This window comes from Hydra viridissima, unplaced genomic scaffold, assembly GCF_058129835.1.
Source record: "Hydra viridissima isolate aposymbiotic clone 2 unplaced genomic scaffold, HvirCarnegie_v1 scaffold_16, whole genome shotgun sequence".
Classification (NCBI taxonomy): Eukaryota; Metazoa; Cnidaria; class Hydrozoa; order Anthoathecata; family Hydridae; genus Hydra; species Hydra viridissima.
This window is the reverse complement of record NW_028324315.1, coordinates 7162870-7184290: the sequence shown is the minus strand read 5'-3', so window position 1 is coordinate 7184290 and position 21421 is coordinate 7162870. Positions and strand designations below refer to the sequence as shown.

Sequence of the window (21421 nt, the reverse complement as noted above, 5' to 3'; positions counted from 1 at the left end):
TTTTTCCAAATCGATGGTAGTGATGGCAGGTGGTAGTGACTTGAACCACTGCAGTCTGGGCTTCTTAATTTCTTCTACGCACGTGAAATCATGTTGTCGGACAGACTTCTTGAAATTTTTAAACACACATCTGCCTCATAGGTTCAGTTCAGGGCTATAGGCTGATTGAGCGATCACTATGACATGTCTTCTTTTGTAAAGATGTTGTAAGATATGATGGAGACTGCATTGCATAGAAATAACACGCTTTACTATGTTACTATTTTGTAGCAAAAAATATTGGTAAATTCCGAAAAAGATTTAAACAAATAAGGTTGTTTAAAGTAATATGCAGAAAAAGATTGAAGATGGCTTCAATGTGCTCATTTATATCAAAATCAAAGCAAGCGCTGGACTCTTTTACATGACTTGTGATAATGAAAAGTTCTTGTCTGCAAAAAGAACTTTGAAAGATGTTGTTTATGATAAAGTTGTGTCGTTCCAAAAGAATGTCTCTGTAGTTAAAAGAATATTAATGTAGTTCTATAAGAAAATTAATTGACGATTTATTTGGGTACCAACCCAATTACCGCTTTAGTTATAAGAGAGTAGAAAGATATCTGCTTCAATCATGATCTTACTTGAGACTAAGAGAAAGACCAAGATCTTACTAAAGAAGAACTCCCTAGAGAAAATTTAATTTAAAAATATTTTATTTGAAGTAAAAGCATTTCACATGAATTAGAAATTACATGAAATAACAAGTATTTTTTTCATTTGTTTCAAACAGCAGTTAAAGTTAAAAAATAATTTTTCACATTAAAAGTAACAATGGTCCATCTCGTAGACTTGTTCCCCAGGCCTTTCAATTTCACTAGTGATCCCTGAGTTTCTTCGTGTTCGGCCTGCAAAATATTTGAATACTGGTCCGGATTTATCTTCATCGCATTGCAAACAATTATTAAGACTTCCATCGGGTTTGTTAAACGGCTCGTTTATTATCTTCGATTTCAAGCATACAAACAGGCAGTTTTTGCGAGTGTTTATAATGTTAAACTTCCAAATGTCGACGCAGGAAGATGAGAAACCTAACCCCGTTAAACATGAAGATATTTTATAATTCAGAAGATGAGTAGCACATGATCTTACTGGCTGGGTTAAGTTCTTCTCTAAATAAAGAGCAAGATCTTGTAAGTTCGAACAAGCCGAGCATCTTCCTTGATGTGTCACTGCATAACCAGCTTCAGTTGCCTGGTTGCGGCTGGGAAAATCTGCAAGCGTATATACTGTTCTTGATTCGTCGATGTAGCGTAGAGCACAGACGCTCTCATTATCTTTTAAATAATCTTCAATTTCTTTGCTCGATTCTTTTGTTTGGTTGCTGTAGGGATTATTTTCAAATCTTGGCCATGGGTTGGCATTGATTTTCTTTTTAAACTCTGCAATTGCTTTTTGTTTATCGCATTTCCATTCTGAAGTTTCAGAGATCGCAAGACAACTCACAAGAGCTACAAGCACTGATACTATTCGAATCATTTGTAACAACCTAGACAGCCACAATTTTTTTTAAAACAGTAGGCAACGTTCCTTATTTTAAACGAAGAACTACCAAATGAGTTGCTTTTTGCGTGCTTGTGTGTATGATTCGAGTTTGGAAATTGAGAAATATAAAATTTTTGTTACTTTTAGAATAAGTGCAAAGTTCAATGTTTTTTGACTTTCTGTTGATTACTTTTTTAATAAGGTTTGTACATGCGCTCTGCCATTTATTTAGCTGCTCGCATTTACACAGGATATTCAAATTTTAAGAACTTATGTATTCTATGTAAATGCGAAAAAACAAAGGTAAGAAAAAAAAAAAAAGGAATGACGAAAAAAAGAAGATATTTAAATACCACAACACAAGTAAAATCACTACAAAGCGTGGTGAATGCCGCCATGAATACTTTTTTGAACTCCTCGTAACTTTTATTGAAAAAATGATTCTAAAAATATTTTCATAATTTCGAATTTAACAAATTTGATGTTAGGCTTGTTTTTTTATTATTTCTTTCTTATTTGATAAAAATGAAGCTCCATCTTGGTAATACATTTTAAACGGCCTTTCTTCTTCTTTTTCTATTTTTGATAAATAAATGGTTATTTTTCACGGAATGAATTTTCTTGAAAACTTGCCACCATTACTTTTTCATTCAATTAGGAGAAAAATGAGTGGCGAAATATTTTAGAAATCAGTGAAATATTTTCTGCCCAAAGTAAAAATAATTGCTAAACTCATCAGTTAGAAAAAAAGTTTTATGAAAAGTTGTACGTTAAAATACGATAAGAATGGCATGAAATATGATTTCGACTGAATATCTGAATCAGTTGATAAACTTCAAAGCAAATTTAAAAACTATGAATCAAAAGAACCATAAATGAGTGATACCGATTGGCTTCCCAAAATGAATTCAAATCGATGTCATTTCACAAAAGAGCGCAAACTCCGTTAGTTCATCTAATACTTTAAAGAGCCCAACCGAATTACACATCGATAACTATTTGATAGCAGCAGGGGGAAGAATTGTTCTTCAAATAACTTTACCTTACAAAAAATGTTTAATCAGTTTACTCTTTTTTTTTTGGTAATGTTAAAAACCTAATATAGTGAAAGATTTTGCATATTCATTCTTGAAAAGTGCGAGAAAACTGAAGCACAACATAGACACTCGCGGAAAGAAAACTTGAGAGCGGTGTGGATACACTTGCTAAAAGAAAAAAACAGTTACATGAATGAAACTTCGTTTCGCAATGAAAGTTATAAATGCAGTTCTGGTCTTTAATTTTGATATTAAGAATTTAGAGTTTCGTCAATGCAGTTTGAGCAGAAGTAAACTTTTGGATACACTGATAAGATAAACCTCAGTGCAGATTTATTTTAAATCGCGGATGAGAAAAGAGAGGAGGAGAGGGCTCTGGTGTGGTTAAAATTGAGCGCTAAAATTAAAAACTGAAACACATAAATACTTTGTATACTGTTATTATGTGAATATTGTTGTGCAATTGTTTCTATTGTCGTATATATTCCGGTGAGCCGAGACCAACCAGCTATTAATTTGTAATAATATTTTAGCAACGCTTATTAAAATTAAGTTGTTCCTTAACAACAGAGAAGAGCGTTTTTTAAGCAAATAAGAAAAAACATTTTAATGTTAGAGAAACCTCACTTGCAATATTATCCACTTTGTTAATAAAGCCTGCCGCAAAACGTTTTTTCCGTTCGAAATCAAATTATGCATACCCGTCTTATTAAATAAATATCGCACAAAGATGCGGACATTTTCAACGGGAAGTTATTTTTTTTTGCTTTTTTCAAACAGCTCACCGAGCTCTGCATTTGAATTGAAAAATTTTATCAATGCCTCTCACACGGGTTGTTTTGTTCCATTTCAATACCAACCCGACCTTATTGGAAAACTCTATTGATAACTTAGATCTAAACTTTAGATAGATACAAAATAACACAGCTTAGAGATAAAAATTAGTGTTTCAAGAAATTTCCTTGATTCTTATATCTTACAGTATACTGAGTCCGAAATAAATGTAATTTATTATTATAATATTATATATTTTATATGATAATATTTTACAATTTTTATATAATATTTATCAATATAATTTGTTATTATAATAAATTAATAATAAAAAAGTTGTATCAAGAACCATTTTTCAAATTTGCATCTACGGAGTAAGAAATTCATTTCTTAAATCCGTGCATTTTAATATTACTAAAACCTTCAGTAAATCTAAATAGAATTATATGGTGGCAAATTACACTACAGTACTTCTCTTTGCTTCCCCGTCTCATTTTCATTTGCGTAAGGTTTTTTGTTTTCTTTAAACACCGAAATTTCCAGCTATCTTCCAGCAAAAACTAATTCCAAATTCGGTTTCAGCGCCCGAAAGTACATAGCCGCATTTGTTCAAGGGTTTTCACAGGAAATTACGCTTTTTCACGCTCTTTTTCCCACGCAACAAAAACCTTCTGAAGCTTCTTGAATACCTGCCACTACCGTCTCTGAAAAAAGCACTTTTCAAAAATATTGCTAATAACGAGATTTTGCTGAAGGAGATGGTTACCTTTACAAAAGATTAAATCTGAATATAGGTAAGTAAGGTTAACTTTGTAAACATGGAAATAAGCTGGTGTTTATATGGTATTTATTCGATTATTCCATTTGCTAAGATACCCTTATTTAGCACTTTTGTAAACGGCCGTATTGTTTCAATAATTTTCCAGAAGTTGTTGCTTTTAAGAAGGCATTTTTAATTTGCGTTTTTTAAATTTATATTTTAATGTTAATTTTTTCTTTTTTTGAGCGATTCATTTCAAATTTAGAAATAATCAAGATCGATAATTCGAGTTCCCACACGTTTTTATTATTTTTAGTTTTGCCAAATTTCTTAATCCCATCTGTCAATAGGAAATATCGCTTCTGTAAACAAAAGAATTCTTAATCTTTAAGTAGCATAACAGATGTAAGTCTATCAAAAGACCGATAAGTAATTATGTAGTTTGATATTTTATATATATATATATATATATATATATATATATATATATATATATATATATATATATATATATATATATATATATATATATATATATATATATATATATATATATATATATATATAATTAATCCATTACAATAATTCTAATAAGAATAAAAAAATGTCTACAACAACTCTAGGATAAGAAATCAGCCAGATATTACAAATATATATTTTTTAATAAATAATAAACTCTAAATAAAAGTTATAAGTTTAAAATATAAACCAAAGCTACTAACTATTAAATATGTATCTAACTTTGTTAAAACTCCATCAAAATTCTATAGAAAAATAGTAATTTTTAGCAGTAATTTATAATAATATTTTTATTGTGTCTTATTGTTGTAATAGGTCCAATTTGATTTTGACTAAAGATTACAATCATGATTATAGTTAAAAAAACAATATACTTTTGAATTATGTTTCACTTATTTCAGTAAAAAATTATATCAATAGAGATGAAACAGCTGTTATCAAGTTTTGCAAGGTTCAATTTATTTCAAAGAGAATGTTTTTTTTTAAGTTCTAACATTTAAATTCATTTATTATTTGTTACTTATTTAATTCAATTTTTTTTGTTTAATATTAAATGATACTTATTTTTTAATCAGGTCCTGGTATTTTGGTCATTTACATAGATTTGTTTCTATTTCTTCAAAAACTCGTCCAAAGGAAGGTGAATATTTTTTCTCAATAACAAATATATATACATATACTTTAACTTCACTTGCAGCTGAACAGATTTTATATCATATTTGGAACTATTCATTATTTGTTTAGGAGTTAAAGTTTAGTTAAGCAAAGTAAAAATTAACATAAGATAAAATCTTTGTTCACTTCATAATGTACACCATTTCAGTGAACACCATAATTAAAAATGAAGAAAATGAATTTTTATTACTAAAACAAAGAAACTGTGATTGACATAAGTTGGTACCTTTTTTTATTAATTTGGGAAATTAGTTTTCTTTTGGAAAGTAATGTTATACAACCTTTCATTAGCTTGCTTAATTAACATGGTTTAGAATTTTTTTATAGATAAATGCATTTGTTTTTTAACTATATAATTAGCAAAAAGTTTTAATTTTTGATTTAGAGGTTGTTACCCCTATAAACAAAGTTTTAGTTGCTAATAGAGGTGAAATAGCATGTCGTGTTATACATACTGCAAAAAAAATGGGTATACGAAGTGTTGCATGCTACAGTGATGCTGATGCACGTTCAATGCATGTTGAGTTGGTAAAAATGTTTTTTAAGCTTTTTATAACCAAGAAGTTTTTTCTTCAGTCCACCTGGTTGTAAAGATATTATTTTCAGGGTTTTTTTTAACACATTCATATGAATTATTCTTAAACTTCTTTTTAAAGAAAAATTTGTCTTCTGTTAGATTATAAATTTGTTTGCTAATTTATCTTAACTTTACAAATAAAATGGTGAACTTTTGTGTGCTAAAATGATTGCATGTACTACATGTAGTCACTTGTTTTCTACTTCTTAAAATGCATATGTTGTCTGAAACTTCTTTTCCTCTCCAAAATTCATTTGTGTTAGTTCAGTTTTCAGATTGTTGGTATACAGATTGGTATATATCTATTACATGGCTATATATGTTGGTATATAGGTTGGTATATATGTATTTTAGGCAGATGAAGCTTATTACATAGGTGGTTCAGCAGCATCAGACAGTTACCTTAACATGGAAAAGATAATTAACATTGCAAAAAAATCTGGTGCACAGGTGAGTTTCAAACACTTTATTCTCTGAGTGACACTGAGATTAAGATAGACCTAACTTTTACATGACAAGAAAAGAAAGTTGAGTTTAAAAAAAATCAGCTTTGAATAAGAAGATTAGAAGCAAGTTTTTTTTTTAGCATTTTAAAATCAATGTCTTTGTATACAATAATATAACAAAATCAAAACAAAAAATTGTTTTTAAATTTGATTTTTACTATATTATTGTATTATATTTATTATATTACATTTATATTTATTATATATATACAAATTTTTGAAGTTTGGTTTAAAAAATTCTGTTGATTTATTTAGAAACAATTTACTGTTGAACTGCTGTATGATGAAAATTAAAACATACAATAATTCATAAAAACCTGTAAAAAAATACAACTCTAATTTAAGAAGAGTAAATATCTTGTTACAATTTTTATCAGGCTATTCATCCTGGCTATGGATTTTTGTCAGAAAAACCGGAGTTTGCCAATCTTTGTGAAGAACACAAAATTATTTTTATTGGACCACCATCCTCAGCCATTCGTGATATGGGAATTAAAAGGTTTGTTTTTTACTCTTAGACTTTTAATTTAAAAGTAAAAGATAAAACTGATTTTTATAGAGTGAAATGATTACAATATTTCACAGGTGAACACATGTCAATATCAAAGTCATGCAAAACATGAGGCAAGTTTGTTGTTGTGGTTAAGAAAAGTTTTAATTAGAATTGCTAAAAAATTTAATCAGTTTAAGGCATTTGATGATTATAAACTTTATGATTTAGTTAATTTTATCACATAGTACATCAAAAGAAATAATGGGTGCTGCTGGAGTTCCATTGATTCAAGGTTACCATGGAGATAACCAATCAAATGAATATTTGAAAGCTCAAGCTCTAAAAATTGGGTAATTTTTGTTTTGTTTGATTAATAACTTGAATGTGGCATTCTCTGAAACATTTAGAGGACCATAATATGAGGCTTTCTTTGTATTATTGTGATCGAATATCTTATTATATAAAATTGACTCCCTTTAAATTCCAATCCTACAAAATGAAAACATGAAAAGCTTTATTCTCCTGTTTCAAAATTCATAAAAGTAAAAGCAAACTTCTGACTGGTATTTACTCTCTTATTAAAAATATTTTTTAATAGCTGAATTATACTTTTGTATTGCAAGTTGTTGAATATAGTTTGTTAATGGAAAAAGAATTCTAGAGGAGAATTTCAAATTTCTCTAGTTATCCTGTAAATTTCTCTAGTTATCCTGTAAATTTCTTTAGTTATCCTGTAATGCTGAAAGCTGTTCGGGGAGGAGGTGGTAAGGTAATTTCTTATTTAAGAATGCTTTACTTGAGTTTTAAATAAAATAATTGAAAATTGAACTTAAAAAATAATCCTTCCAGTGTTTTTACTGTTTTAATAATCCACAAATAGTTGTTCAGCATGATAATTATAATTGTCTTTGCAAAAAATCTTTTAATTTAATCATACAACTCATATTTTTAATATTTTATAAAGGGTATGCGAATTGTGACAAATCCTTCTGATTTTGAAGCTTCTTTACAATCTGCTCGCAATGAATCCATAAAAGCTTTTGGTGATTCTAGTATGCTTCTGGAACAATACGTCAAAAGACCAAGGTAAAATAGATATCAAAATTTTTATCTTTAGCTAAAAGATTTCAAATGAATTAACAAAAATGACAAGAAATTAGTTTAAATGAAAGGCTTTGATAGTATTTGGCATTTATATTATTTATTTATATTGTTATTTATATTATTTATAATGTTATTTATTTGTTTAGTATTTGGTTATATATATTTAGTTTATTACATTTTCTATGTCAGAAATGTATATACTTTTTTTTTTGGAAAGACACGTTGAAGTTCAAGTTTTTGCAGACAAATATGGGAATACAGTGTATTTGTTTGAAAGAGATTGTAGTGTTCAGAGAAGGCACCAGAAGATTATAGAAGAAGCTCCAGCTGTAAGTTATTAAATTTGAATATAAAAAGTGTCTTAAATTTAGATAAACCTTTGCTATTCTTCCAAACGCATTGATGTAAGTTTAATTTTTTTTTTTTTTTTCAAAAAAAAAACCTACACATTTATAGGGTTATTTTCAGTATATCAAAAAATAATAATAAACTGTATAACAAAAGTATATTACCGTGGTGTGACCTAACAAAGTCCTATGCTTTAAGAAAGTCGTAATTTAAGAAATGACAAATTTCGTATATTTAAAAGAAACATTTGCGGAAAATAACTTTGTTGTTTTAACTAGATATCTAGTTAGATAAAATAACTAAATTTATTTCTCTAAATGTTTATTTTATGTATATGACATTTGTCATTTCTTAAATTAGGACTTTCTTAAAGCATAGGACTTTGTTAGGTCACACCACGGTATATTATTTTCAGTTTTTTAATTCTACTAATATTCCCATTTTACTTCCCTCATTTACCATCATCAAATCAGTTCACCTATCATTCTTTCTAGTTTTTTTTTTCATTTTTATTTTACTCATTCATCATTCTAAAGTCTTAAGAATATTTAAAAAATTTTTAGCCTCATATGTCTGAAGAAATTCGTAAAAAACTGGGTGAGGCAGCAGTTAAAGCGGCAAAAGCTGTTGGTTATGTTGGAGCAGGTAATGTATTATTTAAAGCAATATTTGAGCTCATTTTTTAGAATAAACTTAAAACAAAATAGCTGTAACAAGACTCAATATATGGTAATTGTAAAAAAAAGCAAAAAACAGTGGAATGCTTTTTTACAAAACCTTACATTTTTTTTTCTTTAGGAACGGTAGAATTCATTTTTGATGAAAATGGAAACTTCTATTTTATGGAAATGAACACACGATTGCAGGTTAAATGCTTCTTTTGTGAATTTTTGATAACAACTTTTATGTATATATGCTCTTACAAGTGTACAAGTGTATATATTATAAATGTATTGAATTTCAGTTAGCACATTTTTCATGCGGCTGGATAGAAGTATGAAATCCACCTGGAATATATTTGTTAATTTAGTTTTTGATCTTGAATTCAAAAAGAAAAATAATTGATTTTGATTTTCTTATTTATTTTATTGTTTTAAGCATTATGTATAAGATTATTAAATATAAAAACCATAATTAAACTTCTTAATTATTCAAAAAGTTAAAGGATTTTTTATTTCAATTTATAGCAAGGTAATTTGCAGAGAAATAAACAGTAATAGTAATACTTCATAGTAATTTTAATATTTTAATACTTCAGGTCGAACATCCTGTAACTGAAATGATATCTGGTGTTGATTTGGTAGAGCTACAAATACGTGCAGCTGCAGGAGAAGTTCTTCCATTTACACAAGATGATCTTTTACTTAATGGACATTCATTTGAAGCTCGAATATATGCTGAAGATCCTGATAGGTGACTTAGGATATTTAATTTTTAACTTTTTTTTTTTATGAGCTTTTTAAAAATAATTAAAAACATTTTTAAAAATATTTAAAATGGTTTTAAAAAAAGTAATAATTATTTTTTTTATTCAATGCTCACTTAAAAATAAAATAAAATAAATACCATAAGATAAATACCGTAAACTAAAAGAAGTAGCTGGCCTATTATTTTTATTATATTTTCAAGAAAAATTGTTTTATTGTTTAGGCATCATGCTAAAACATACAAATATATTTTAAAATCTTGAACACAGCAATTAAATAAATCAATGAAAAACATAATGATAATAAGTCAAAATCCATGTAACAATAAACATTAAAACTAATAATTAATATATCAACCACATTCTTTGAAAGATATTCATTGGTGTTACAAGGATTTTACAAATTTGTCTCCAAATGCTATTTTAGTTATTATTTTAGACTACTTATGGAATTTAATTATACTTTACTAATTCTTTGCCCATCAACCCCAAATAGATTCAGTTATTGTGATTGAGCTAGCTAAGGCATTAAATTTATTTCATTTTCCTCCATCTTCATCTCCATATTTCAAATTCAGCTTGTGCAATCTCTATGAAGGAGCCATACTTTATGTAAAGCTGCTGCCATTCTTTATGTAAAGCTGCTGTCATTCTTTCTGTTAATCAGCAAGTCTGTTGATGGAGCCATGCACTTCTTTTAGTGTCTCTGTTAGTTTATTGGTTGATTCAACCTGTATAGATATCACTTGAAAAAGTATATAAGACTATTGTTAAGATAAATGGTTTTTTTGATCTTCTAAATCCTGGATGGAAGCTTTGGATGTCACCTGCTGTTTTTATATCTTTAGAGTAAATCTTGTGCAGTTATTTTAAATGAATAATCAAGTTGCTATTTCTCTTTTACTAATCATGTAGGCATCCTTCATACCCATAGTATCTGCCACTTTTTTATGCCTACTACATTTTGATCTATTCATTTTAACTTTCAGATTTCAAAATCACAAAAAAAAAAATCTTAACTATCATCATTAGCAATCTTATGCAGTCTTATGCATGACTCATAATCAAACTGACATTAACTAATAAAATGTTTATGTTACTGTTTATGTTATGTGTTATGTGTTATATGTTCGTTTGAGAAGAATGAGAATGTAGTAAAATGGAAATCAGTTTAAAGTTTTGTTTTATTTTTTTTATTTTTGTTTTCTATATTTTATTCTATATATATATATATTTATTAATCAATTCTATATATTATATTTTGTTTTCTATATTTTTTGGTTGTTTTTTTTTTCTTAATGCATTTTATAAAACTGAATTCTTGAAAAACAAGGAACTTGTGGAATTGTTAGTGACATAACTGTGTATTACATTTTTTTAATTTTTTATGCACTTTTATGAAATACAACATAAAATACATCTGTTTTATGATATTCTCTTTTTTATCAATAAAAATTAATTAATTCAATATAAAAGTTAAATATTTTTTAGCAACTTCATTCCTGGTACTGGTTTTCTAAAGTATCTTTCTACTCCAAAGGAAGATAGCACTGTTAGAGTGGAGACTGGCGTTAGGCAGGGTAGTTTAAATATTTATTATATTTTTCATTGATTATTGCTTTTACTTGTGCTTACCTAAAAGGGTATTTATGAAAATAGTATATGAAATTCTTCACAACCAAAACACCTTCTAGGCTTAAGTAAATTGTAATAACCCCGTGCATCACTTGCGCGCAACCCTTGTGCATCACTTTTAAAGGAACAGCAATTCTCAATGTTTAAATTGTTTTTAGCTCATAGTAATAACTTGTAAACTTTTTCTTGTACTATTGATGTGCTTTTTTCAGGCGATGAAGTTAGTCAATTTTATGATCCCATGATTGCTAAATTGGTTGTGTGGGATAAAGACCGCAAGTCTGCATTAAGAAAACTTATCAACAAATTGCAAGAGTATCATGTAAGTCTTATTTTTTCTATTATATTTATTTATTTTTTTTTTACTACTAGTTTTATTTTATAAAAATTAGAGGAATCTTAATGACCTTGTAGCTCTTTTTCAGCTGCTCTTTAGTTCTTCTTCAGCTCTTCATAACAAAGTTTGTTTTAAAACAACATAAATTTGTTGTTTTTCTGTACATGTTTTTGTCTTTAATTTTTTAATTCTTCTCATTTTTAATTCCTCTTATTTTTAATTCTATTCATTTTTAGATTGTTGGGTTAAAAACAAACATTCCATTTTTAATGAGCCTGGCATCTAATGATGCATTTATTAATGGAGATGTCCACACTGGTTTTATAAAGGTTTTAAATTTATTGTAGTTTTTTTAAAATTGGAAATAATTGGTCTTAATTTTTTCTAAGTTGTGTTAGCAGTATTAAAAATGTTATCTTGTAGGAGCATTATGATGAACTGTTTCCTGTAAAACCCAAAGTTACTGATGTTCAGTTTATAAAGGCTGCATTAGCCCTTATACTTAAAGAGCGAATGAATCACTTATGTGAAATTATTGGTAAGCACCTTCGTATCAGTTTCTTCTTTTAATATTGCTTTTTCTTTTTTTTTTTTATTATCTCAATTTATAACAAAGAGTGGTTTACTCTTTTAATAATAATTAGCTCTTTTAAAGTCATGTTGTTTATATTACTCATATTAATAGTAAAAGAACACAGCTACAAACTTCTATTTTATGTTTTTGCAGGAAGATTATACTTCATTTATAATTCATATCATTTTAATTCTCTTCATCTATTATTGAAGTATTTTTATTTTACAATAAGTTTTGTGTTGAATTCACCTCAAGTTGAACGTTTTTGTCTTGTAATTTGGTAGTTCAATAAACTTAAGCCTTCATCATTATGCTCATGCTCTCTCTTTTTTTTTTTTTTTTTTTATCTTTGAGAATAACAATGTCTTTGCATTCCCAATAATTAGGCCTGTATAATTTCATTGGTCTGTAATTTCAATCAGCCAGTTGCATATTCTGGTCTTTTCAATGGTAAGGCTTATAGTTTTTGTAATCCTTTTTTTATAGATAAAAATTCACCTTTTTTAAAGAGCCATGGCTTCCAAATCAACATAGTTGGCAGCACTAAGTTATCTTTGGAAAGTGGTGAACGAGGTTATTGTGAAAATAAAATGTTTTTTGTATGTTTTTGAAACGTTTGAAACAATATTGGCTTTCTATAATCATCAATGGATCAATAAGTTTTTTTATTGAATTTTCATTATTTTATGTCAGATGTTGTTGTGGATGTGTCATACCTTAAATCAGGGGAAATTAACATTGAGGTTTAAATTCTTTTTCCTCTACATTATTTTGATTTACTTTACCCATACTTAGTATTATCTTAATAATTTAACATATGAACAAAATTTTCTATTATTTTTCTTTAGACTACTAGCTGCTCTTAAAAACCAATAAAAAAACCTGTTTTTTTTTCTAAAATATTATTTACATATTATTTAAATGTAGGTTGAGAAAACAAAATATTTATGCTCTGGTAAAATCAATAGTAAAAATGGTAAAGAAATCGTTGAAGTTTTCATTAATGGGAAAAAGGACTCATTTGAAATGTTTCACAATAATGGAACTATTCATATTTTCTCTCAGGTAAGAAAAATGATGATGATGATGATGATGATGATGATGATGATGATGATGATGATGATGATGATGATGATGATGATGATGATGATGATGATGATGATGATGATGATGATGATGATGATGATGATGATGATGATGATGATGATGATGATGATGATTTATGTGATGATTTATGTGATGATTTATGTGATGATTTATGTGATTTATGTGATTTAATAGTCTCTCTTTGTAACTCATAGGATGGATCATTTCTTGTTAATCAAAAGCAACCACTATTTGTTACAGAAGCTTCAGATAAACATTTAACTGGTGGTGCTGTTGCTCCAATGACTGGGAGCATTTTACAGGTGTATAACATACTTGTTCAAGTACTTTGATAATGCAAGCTTAATATTCATGGTAAATTTTTAAAGATTAGGATGTGCAATCTTCATTTCCTGGAAAACTAAGAGGAACCAATTAATTTGGCATTTTTAAAAAATGACATAATGTGGCTTAAGTGGAAACATATTACATTTGTAAAGGTGCTAAATATATAATCAGTAAATGTATATAATATATAATATATAAATATATAGTTAGTAAAAATATTGTGATGGGATTAAGCAGAAAATCATAATTAAAACTATTAAATTAAAAAATTGTGTTTTTATTTGTTGTGTTTTTATTAATTCCAGACTCAATAAACATTTTTTATTTCAGGTTTGTGTCAAAGTGGGTGATGAAGTGAAATGTGGAGATACTATAGCTGTCATATATGCCATGAAGTTGGAAGTAGGATATAATTTTACTTTCTGATTATTTGTTGTTGTTTTTTTAATTTTTTCACATACTAGATATATGCTGATTCTTTTTAATATACTTTGTTATGATATATATTGAATTTTTCCCAAAAGTAGACACTTTACATATGGTATGTGTTGAATTTTTCAGCATAGAGTTGTTGCTCCATACAACGGTGTAGTAAAGGAAGTTTATGTTCAAGAAGGAGGAAATGTTAATAATGGTGACGAACTTGCCAATATTAGTAAATCTGAATGAAGTAAAAATCTAAACAAAAAGTATAGCTTATTTTTATCTCTGAGATTCATTTTTTTGCGTTTCCATTTTTCTTTTTATCTATTTTGAGTCATTTAACACTTATCACTTCTATTTATATGAACTTCTATTTATATGAACTTCTATTTATATGAACTTGATATTCTATTTATATGAACTTCTATTTGCTATATTTTATTTTAATGTAGTTCAAATATGATTTACTTTTTAATCTGCTACATGTCAATATAATGTTCTTTAAGTTATAAAATATATATTCTGTAAAAAGATTTTACGTTTTAGATGAAAATGGTCTGAACATGTCAACAATTGCCAAAGCATCTCTTTAGTTTGGAGTTGTTGATTCTACTGAAAGACGATTAGAATTGAAAACTTTTCTGTGCAGTTGTTTATAAGAAAAGTTTTCATTATGGTTTACATCAACCAACTCAGCTGATATTTGTATACTGAAATGTTTTTTGACATAAAAAGATTTGTTTGGCTGCTTATGGTTTTTTTATTTATTACAATTATGTAATATTTAATAAAAAAATAATAATAAGTTTTAATTCTTTTTAATTGCATTTATATTTTGTAATTTCTTTTATTTTATATTAATTTACACCCTCTTTACTTGAATTGGTTTTTGTCTGAATGGCACAAGTCTGAAAAAAAACTTTCTAAAATCTGTTTGGTATTAAATTTTTAGTAAAAAGCACTTTCAATTAAAGCGCTCTTAATAGTCAAATATTTATAAATGTTAATAAACTAAATTATATTATTAACTGCATGTAATGGTTATAACATACAAGTGAAAAAAACTAAAATTTTGAAAGAAAAAAAAGTTTTTTTTGTCTAACAAAAGCCAACTCATTAAAATGGATGATTTGATTGTTTCAATTACCCATAATCCTTTTTTTAAAGTATGCGAAATTTAGTTATCAAATGTTTTCTTAACTTTTAATATTTTAAGATATGTAAATAAATAATAAGTATATGGCTACTTCATTGTCTCAAACTACTGCGGGTACTATATCCAATACAGTTGAAGAAGTCAAAACACCTGTTTTGGTAAAAAGCATATATCAAGTTTTTCATTTGAATGTTTGTCTCATACTTGTTTATCTATTTGAGCTTATGTGTAACGTTTATTGGTTTGATTAATTATTATAATACATTTCAAATAAAAGTAATAAAATCTAATTAGTTATAATTAAATTAAATAGTGCATAAGCTTTATTCAAAAAGTAATAGGCTACTATTTTTTACTTATAGAGACTAAGGCTGAACTCTCCAAAGAATGACAAGAAAATTCAATGGAAAGAAGGAACTGTTGATAATGAAGGAATGGGGAAGAAATCATCAAAGTGTAAGTATTAAGTTCAAATATTTTTAACGTACAACTTTGCAACAGATGTTCTTGATAAAGTTACAAATACTCCTAAAATTGCATGAGAAAAGGTTCTGTAGAAATTATATAGATTTCTTATTGACATGAAACAGTACTTTTTGTCCTTGAATATTCATGACAAAATTATACATAATATATATACTATATGGATATATATTTACATGACATATAATATATTTGAAATATATAATGTGCAATCACAATGGGAATTATATATTATAAATTAGTTGTCTCCTGATGCTTTTTTAAATTTAGAAAATCTGTTGACCTGTTGGTCTTTTAAATAAAAAAAATCTTCTATTATTTAAGGTTGTTGTATTTACAAGAAGCCTAAATTGTTTGGAGAGTCATCAGATGAAGACTCTGAGAATTCAGGTGACGATTCGTGTAAAGCACCAAAGAGTTATCACAAGCATTCCAAGAAAAAGCATGAAAACCACGACAACTGTGGGGCTTGTAGCTAATTACCACTAAAAACAGTTGACCAATTTGAATTTCCCGGAAGCAACCATTTGTAGAATTACCCTTATTGTATTATGTTTGTAAATAAATATGTGTTATTCATAAACCATTTTCAAAAAGTCGTGTTTTTACATTTATGTTGAATTATTATTAATTTACATAGAGGTGATTTTATTATTATTATTAAAAAAAAAAAACTGATAATGAATAAAACAATAAATAAAGTGAACACATTAGTGATTGATCATATATTTGTGGTTGACAAGTTTCAAATTTACGCACATTTACTATGTAGTCTATAGAAATAGTGCCCTCCATTTGTGATGATTTACTTGTAAAGATATTTCACTTTTGACAATTACTAAATCCAAAGTGGTCTTCCCAAAAACCCTCTGGTCAATTATTCAGTGTTTTTTAACTTAAAGGATTTTAGAAATTATCATTTAATACTTAAAAAAAAGTTAATCATCATTGTTAATGCGTTATAAGAAGTATTAGAAAAAGTAGCCAAAGGTTTGTTTTAAATCTACTTTTAATGAAAAGTGCTTTTTTCCTTTTCCCTTTTTGCCCTTTTTGCCCTTTTTGCCCTTTTTGCCCTTTTTTATTTATTTATTTTTTTTGAAAGTTGATGAATGGTTTATGAAAAAAAACAAAAAAGTATTTTAGAAGTTTTTTTTTTTTTTTATTAAGATTAGAATTCAAAAATTTATTTTGGAAAAAAAAAGCTTCTTTCGAACACTACCATTAAATTAGACCACTTCAGCCATTTTTGAATGGCACAAAACACCATGTACAATATTTTGTGTTACATAGAACACAAATTTAATGAATGCATCATGTGTATTTTTAACTTGTACTCTTGTTTGATTGCTTTCAGCAAGAAAATGTAGAAATTGTTAAACTATGAACGACGAATTCTCACCTAAAAAGGAAGAAAGTTTCTACTCAATTCTTGGATGTCACGAAACATGTTCCGAAGATCAAATTAAGGCCGAGTTCCATGCACGAATTCTACAGTGCCATCCTGATAAAAAGCCAGGAGATGAAAGTGCAAGTTTGCAGTATAACAAGTAGTTAATTTTTATGTATTATTTTCTGATTATACGTTCTTTTGGTACAGCATGTCTTAGCTACGTCACGGTAGAATTCATATTAGATAATAGCCTGGTTTTTTTTCAAAGATTGACAAGGAATGTTTATTGTGAAAGAAATGAAAAATTTATATTAGTTCTCCCTATACGGTCCTCGTTTTATTTAAATAGAGCAACAAATTATTTGAGTTGATAGTGTTACTCATTTGTCTCTATTATATATATAAATAATATAATTTTTATATGGTGGGCTTATCTCTAGGGTCACTTTTAACATTTACGGCAACATATCAAAATAATTTTACTCTTAATTTAGTTTACAATTGCGAAAAAGTTAAAAATATTTCAAATTCACTTCATGGAACAAAAATATCATCGTTCAATAATTTTTTTTTTTTTTGCTTTCTTGAGGTTGATGCAGGCTTACAACGTTTTAATGAACGAGCGAACTTTGTATGATAAATGGAGATACAGCAGCTTAAATGTAGGTTTTGAGCAATGGAAAAGCATCATGGGACATAGTTGTATGCACTGGAGAAACCAACCGGCACAACTATCCATCTCCTCAACGAATGGTAAGCAAGTTAAGTTTACTATTCGCAATGGCTATGAGAAGTTAGAATAAATTCTTTTTCTAATGTTTAAAAATAACAAATTGTTTGTGAAGTTATTATTGTTATTATTATCATCTTTATTACGCTTTAAAAAAAACGAAAACCGCTAAACGTTTTTTGTTTTAGTCCAAGATTCATTGCAATCCGAACCACGACAATTCTACAAATCTTCGAACAGTCTTTCTCTTGACTTTGGCAGTCGCGTGTCTTTATTTCGAAATTATAAAATATAATGGTATATAATAAAAATATTAAACTTTTTTCTTTATAAACTTTTTAAGATATTTTTTTATGTTTTTAATCTAGCCATGGCCTACTGTAAATACGCGACCTAATTAAATTGTAAAAATAATTGATTTATTTAAAAAAACATACAATTCAATATATATATATATAATATTTTTTATATATATGTATATATATATATGTATAAATTTATATATATATATATATATATATATATATATATATATATATATATATATATATATATATATATATATATATATATAATTAAATTTATTTTTTATATGCAGTAGTTTATTACGTTTTTGTTAAAGTTTTTTAAGCATTTAAAGTTGTCTAAGATATAATAAGTTATTGAATTTCACATCACGGTCTTAAATCAAAATTACACCTTCCCCTCTACCTCTACAGTCTGAATTGATTTACTCATACCCCTTCACCCTTCGGCAAAGTCGTCATAATTCTGACCTCTTAATGTTTGGGACGAAAGTCTGTTTGAATTGATTAAGATTTTAGAACCCAAAACAAATTTAGCAGAATTCTTTTGTTAAGTAAACAATCAGTTCATTTTTATTCATCCAACATTACTCCTTCAACAATAAGATCATTAGGATGAATCCTTTGCATCTTCTGGTACCTCAAAGAAATCCATTAACTTTTTCGTGTCTGCTATCGTTTCCTTTTTGAATTTGTATTTTAATGGTTCTGATATTGCCTCAGCTATTTTTGAAAAATGTCCTTTTGTTTAATGAAGAAATAACTCCGATTCTGCAGAATACGCGTTTTGCACATAAATATTATCTTGAGATTAAGATTTATATATTTTTTTGTGATAATCTCTCAGTGGAATTAATATTTTTTTTTTTAGAATCTGCTCAGTCAATTTCTGGTTACCTTTACAACACCAAACCATGTTTTTGTACTGTCCCATGCTCTAGAAAAATACTATAATATTCCAGAAGACAAAAAAATGGTTCCTCTCATGCTTATCACTTTTTCTCAACGCCCAAAAACATGGTGAGGAGGTAATAAACTGACCTCTGATTAGAAAAAAATATCTTTAAACATAGCACTGGTTTCCACAAAATTTTTCAAATAACAAAAAGTAATAGTTTTTGTCCTATGATGGACAAGCACTAGAAAATAAATGTTGGTCTAATTTTACTTTAGCTCCTCTTTCCGCAATTAAATCTTTTTCTAACTTAGACGAAAGAACAAACCATTGCTGAAGACATTAGATCATTATGATGCATTAGATCCTCTAACACTCTGAGCTTCCAACTTGGTGTAAATAAAGTTGTTGTCGTTATTTCATTAATGTTAAGTTATACAGCCAAATCTATCGCATAAAATTCTTCACCAACGTTTATATTAGGATTTGGTTGGTTTTTTACAAGTCAAAACGTACTTTTATGACATTTTTCTTTTTTCTTTTTCATAAGAGAGAAACTTCAGAATCGTTTACATGTAATATAACCAAAGAGAAGGAGGGGCTACTGCTAATGTTGACGTCTTGGTATGGAGGAAATGGATTAGGAGGTATGATATAAACTCCCCGACAAAATTTTAAGACCGCATCAGTTTCACTTATTAATTGCAACAATTCATAAAATGATGGCAAAGTAAGAATGTACTAAATTAAAAATACACATGAAATAAATTGAAATCCTAAAATCTTTTAGTATATAAAAAAGTAACAGATTTCATTTGAAATTTTTTATTTTTAAACAACAACATTTTAAGACCAGTGTTAGTTTTTTTTTTTGACAATTTTTGGTTCACCGTTTTTTTTCAATTGGTTCACCTTTTTTTATTGTTTCAATAATCATATCTGGCATTGAATGAATAAGATTTTTTAATTCAAGGTTATTTGTTCTCAGCATTCCTTTATTTTTTCTTTTAGAAATTAAAAAAAAGGATAACCTGGTGGAGATTATCTTGGCAAATGTAAGCAAATGTCATCGGAAAAAAGGAATTGGCGACAAAGATTGATCAGTGAAAGATGGACTGATGTATTTAAGTAATACCATACCATAACATGTTGTTTGGATATGCACTTTCTTTTCTCATTTACAGACGTTGAAGTCCCATATAATGTTTTTTGATCTTTTCAATGCTTTCTGACGTTATAACAATAAAAAAATACTTAATCAAAGAAGCTGCTCCATTGCTGACATTTTGAGTTCTTAGGGCGAAAAGAATTCAAAGTAACTTTTTAGATTTTACCCAGCTAATGTTCTTTGTTTTTAATTCATGACTACAAACTGCAAAGAAAAGATTAGATTAGAATATGTTTCCTTTATGATTCTTTTTCTTATTTCATTTTCAATCAATAGTCTTGTTTTTAATGAATTAACTAAACGTAAAAACAATATTTTTTGCTACAACTTGATATAACATTACATGTCTTATAAAATAAGGAACCCAAAAAAAAAAGCCGAGAAAGGTTCACTCGGTTAAAGACTCAGTTTCCCAAAATTTTATTCAAATACCAATATAGTTCATTAAAATTCAATTACTTTACATTCCAATTCATAAAAAGCTTAGTTTCGTAAATATAAAAAGTAATAAATTGATTAAATTATTAAGAATAAAAGTTTTTTTCAACGGATCCCTTCTTTCTAAAAATCTATTATTAAATCTTTATTTATCTATCAATTATATACAAGTAGCATTTGATGTGTCGGCAACATTTTTTTAGTTGGTATAATATTAGAATAAAAAGATATAATGATTGAAGTATCCATCCCAATGCCCTTTCGTTCAATCTTATAAAAAAAGGCTTTTAAAATAAAAAGAATTTTAAAGTAAAAAACATAATATAAAGACATCAATATAAAAATAAACCAAAGTTGAATTTTATCTCTACGTAAGATTGCTTATTACTTTAGATATTTTTAACTGATAATTCAACAAATGAGAAACGTGGTCCGGTTTGTAATCGAAGAACTCTTTTAGTAAATTTTGTAAATGAAAAAATTAATTTTTTCAAAATAATTGCAAATGATAATCTGATTAAATTTTTACTATTTTTATTCTCTTTTAGACGATTTTTTGTTTCTAAGCTTTCATATTAGTTAACAAGCTTAAGAAAATCTAGACAGATTTTTTCTTACAAGGTTTAGGGCATCATTCTCAGGAAAGTCTATTTGCAGTTGCTTTTCATTTTAAAGAATGCAACAAAATCAGATATAGAAGGTACAATGTGTTT

The 21421-nt window shown here is 27.3% G+C and overlaps 3 protein-coding genes across 9 annotated transcripts in view; all 3 read left to right on the top strand.

Moving 5' to 3' along the window:
- The window catches only part of LOC149877819 (uncharacterized), a 68189-nt gene that overhangs the window by 31665 nt on the left and 15103 nt on the right, over positions 1–21421 (top strand). The gene's annotated exons all lie outside the window — the stretch shown is intronic.
- LOC145181457 (methylcrotonoyl-CoA carboxylase subunit alpha, mitochondrial-like) lies at positions 3984–14895 on the top strand. 5 transcript variants are annotated; one of them, XM_090073685.1, is made up of 24 exons: positions 3984–4126; positions 5013–5062; positions 5187–5251; positions 5672–5814; positions 6218–6313; positions 6747–6868; positions 7108–7212; positions 7589–7631; positions 7827–7948; positions 8184–8295; positions 8878–8959; positions 9113–9180; positions 9573–9727; positions 11232–11320; positions 11588–11697; positions 11949–12041; positions 12136–12250; positions 12773–12859; positions 12980–13029; positions 13214–13351; positions 13588–13695; positions 14051–14122; positions 14282–14409; positions 14690–14895. In XM_090073685.1, exons 2-23 carry the CDS (start codon positions 5034–5036, stop codon positions 14387–14389), a joined length of 2112 nt encoding a protein of 703 aa, XP_089929811.1. In that variant the 5' UTR covers positions 3984–4126; positions 5013–5033; the 3' UTR covers positions 14390–14409; positions 14690–14895. The 5 variants fall into 5 exon arrangements, 4 of the variants coding, with proteins under 4 accessions (XP_089929811.1, XP_089929810.1, XP_089929809.1 ...); XR_016447834.1 differs by lacking the exon at positions 3984–4126 and having other exon boundaries at positions 4944–5062; positions 13588–13872; XM_090073684.1 differs by lacking the exon at positions 3984–4126 and having other exon boundaries at positions 4944–5062; positions 14282–14390.
- Positions 15313–20501, top strand: LOC149877820 (E3 ubiquitin-protein ligase PPP1R11-like). Of its 3 annotated transcripts, XM_090073742.1 has the most exons (7): positions 15313–15457; positions 15662–15755; positions 16107–17329; positions 17762–17925; positions 18091–18199; positions 19653–19749; positions 20114–20501. In XM_090073742.1, the coding sequence occupies exons 1-3, from the start codon at positions 15383–15385 to the stop codon at positions 16259–16261; spliced, it is 324 nt and encodes a 107-aa protein (XP_089929868.1). In that variant the 5' UTR covers positions 15313–15382; the 3' UTR covers positions 16262–17329; positions 17762–17925; positions 18091–18199; positions 19653–19749; positions 20114–20501. The 3 variants fall into 3 exon arrangements, with proteins under 3 accessions (XP_089929868.1, XP_089929866.1, XP_089929867.1); XM_090073740.1 differs by lacking the exons at positions 15313–15457; positions 15662–15755 and having other exon boundaries at positions 17098–17329; XM_090073741.1 differs by lacking the exons at positions 15313–15457; positions 15662–15755; positions 19653–19749 and having other exon boundaries at positions 17098–17329.

Excerpts from the sequence above, each read along its gene's own strand:
- LOC145181457 (XM_090073685.1), top strand. The coding sequence starts at position 5,034 with ATGAAACAGCTGTTATCAAGTTTTGCAAG. Across the intron at positions 12,251-12,772 it reads TCACTTATGTGAAATTATTG|ATAAAAATTCACCTTTTTTA; the intron begins GTAAGCACCTTC and ends CTTTTTTTATAG. Across the intron at positions 13,352-13,587 it reads CTATTCATATTTTCTCTCAG|GATGGATCATTTCTTGTTAA; the intron begins GTAAGAAAAATG and ends TGTAACTCATAG.
- LOC149877820 (XM_090073741.1), top strand. The coding sequence starts at position 17,163 with ATGAACGACGAATTCTCACCTAAAAAGGAAGAAAGTTTCTACTCAATT. Across the intron at positions 17,330-17,761 it reads GCAAGTTTGCAGTATAACAA|GTTGATGCAGGCTTACAACG; the intron begins GTAGTTAATTTT and ends TGCTTTCTTGAG. Across the intron at positions 17,926-18,090 it reads ATCCATCTCCTCAACGAATG|TCCAAGATTCATTGCAATCC; the intron begins GTAAGCAAGTTA and ends TTTTTGTTTTAG.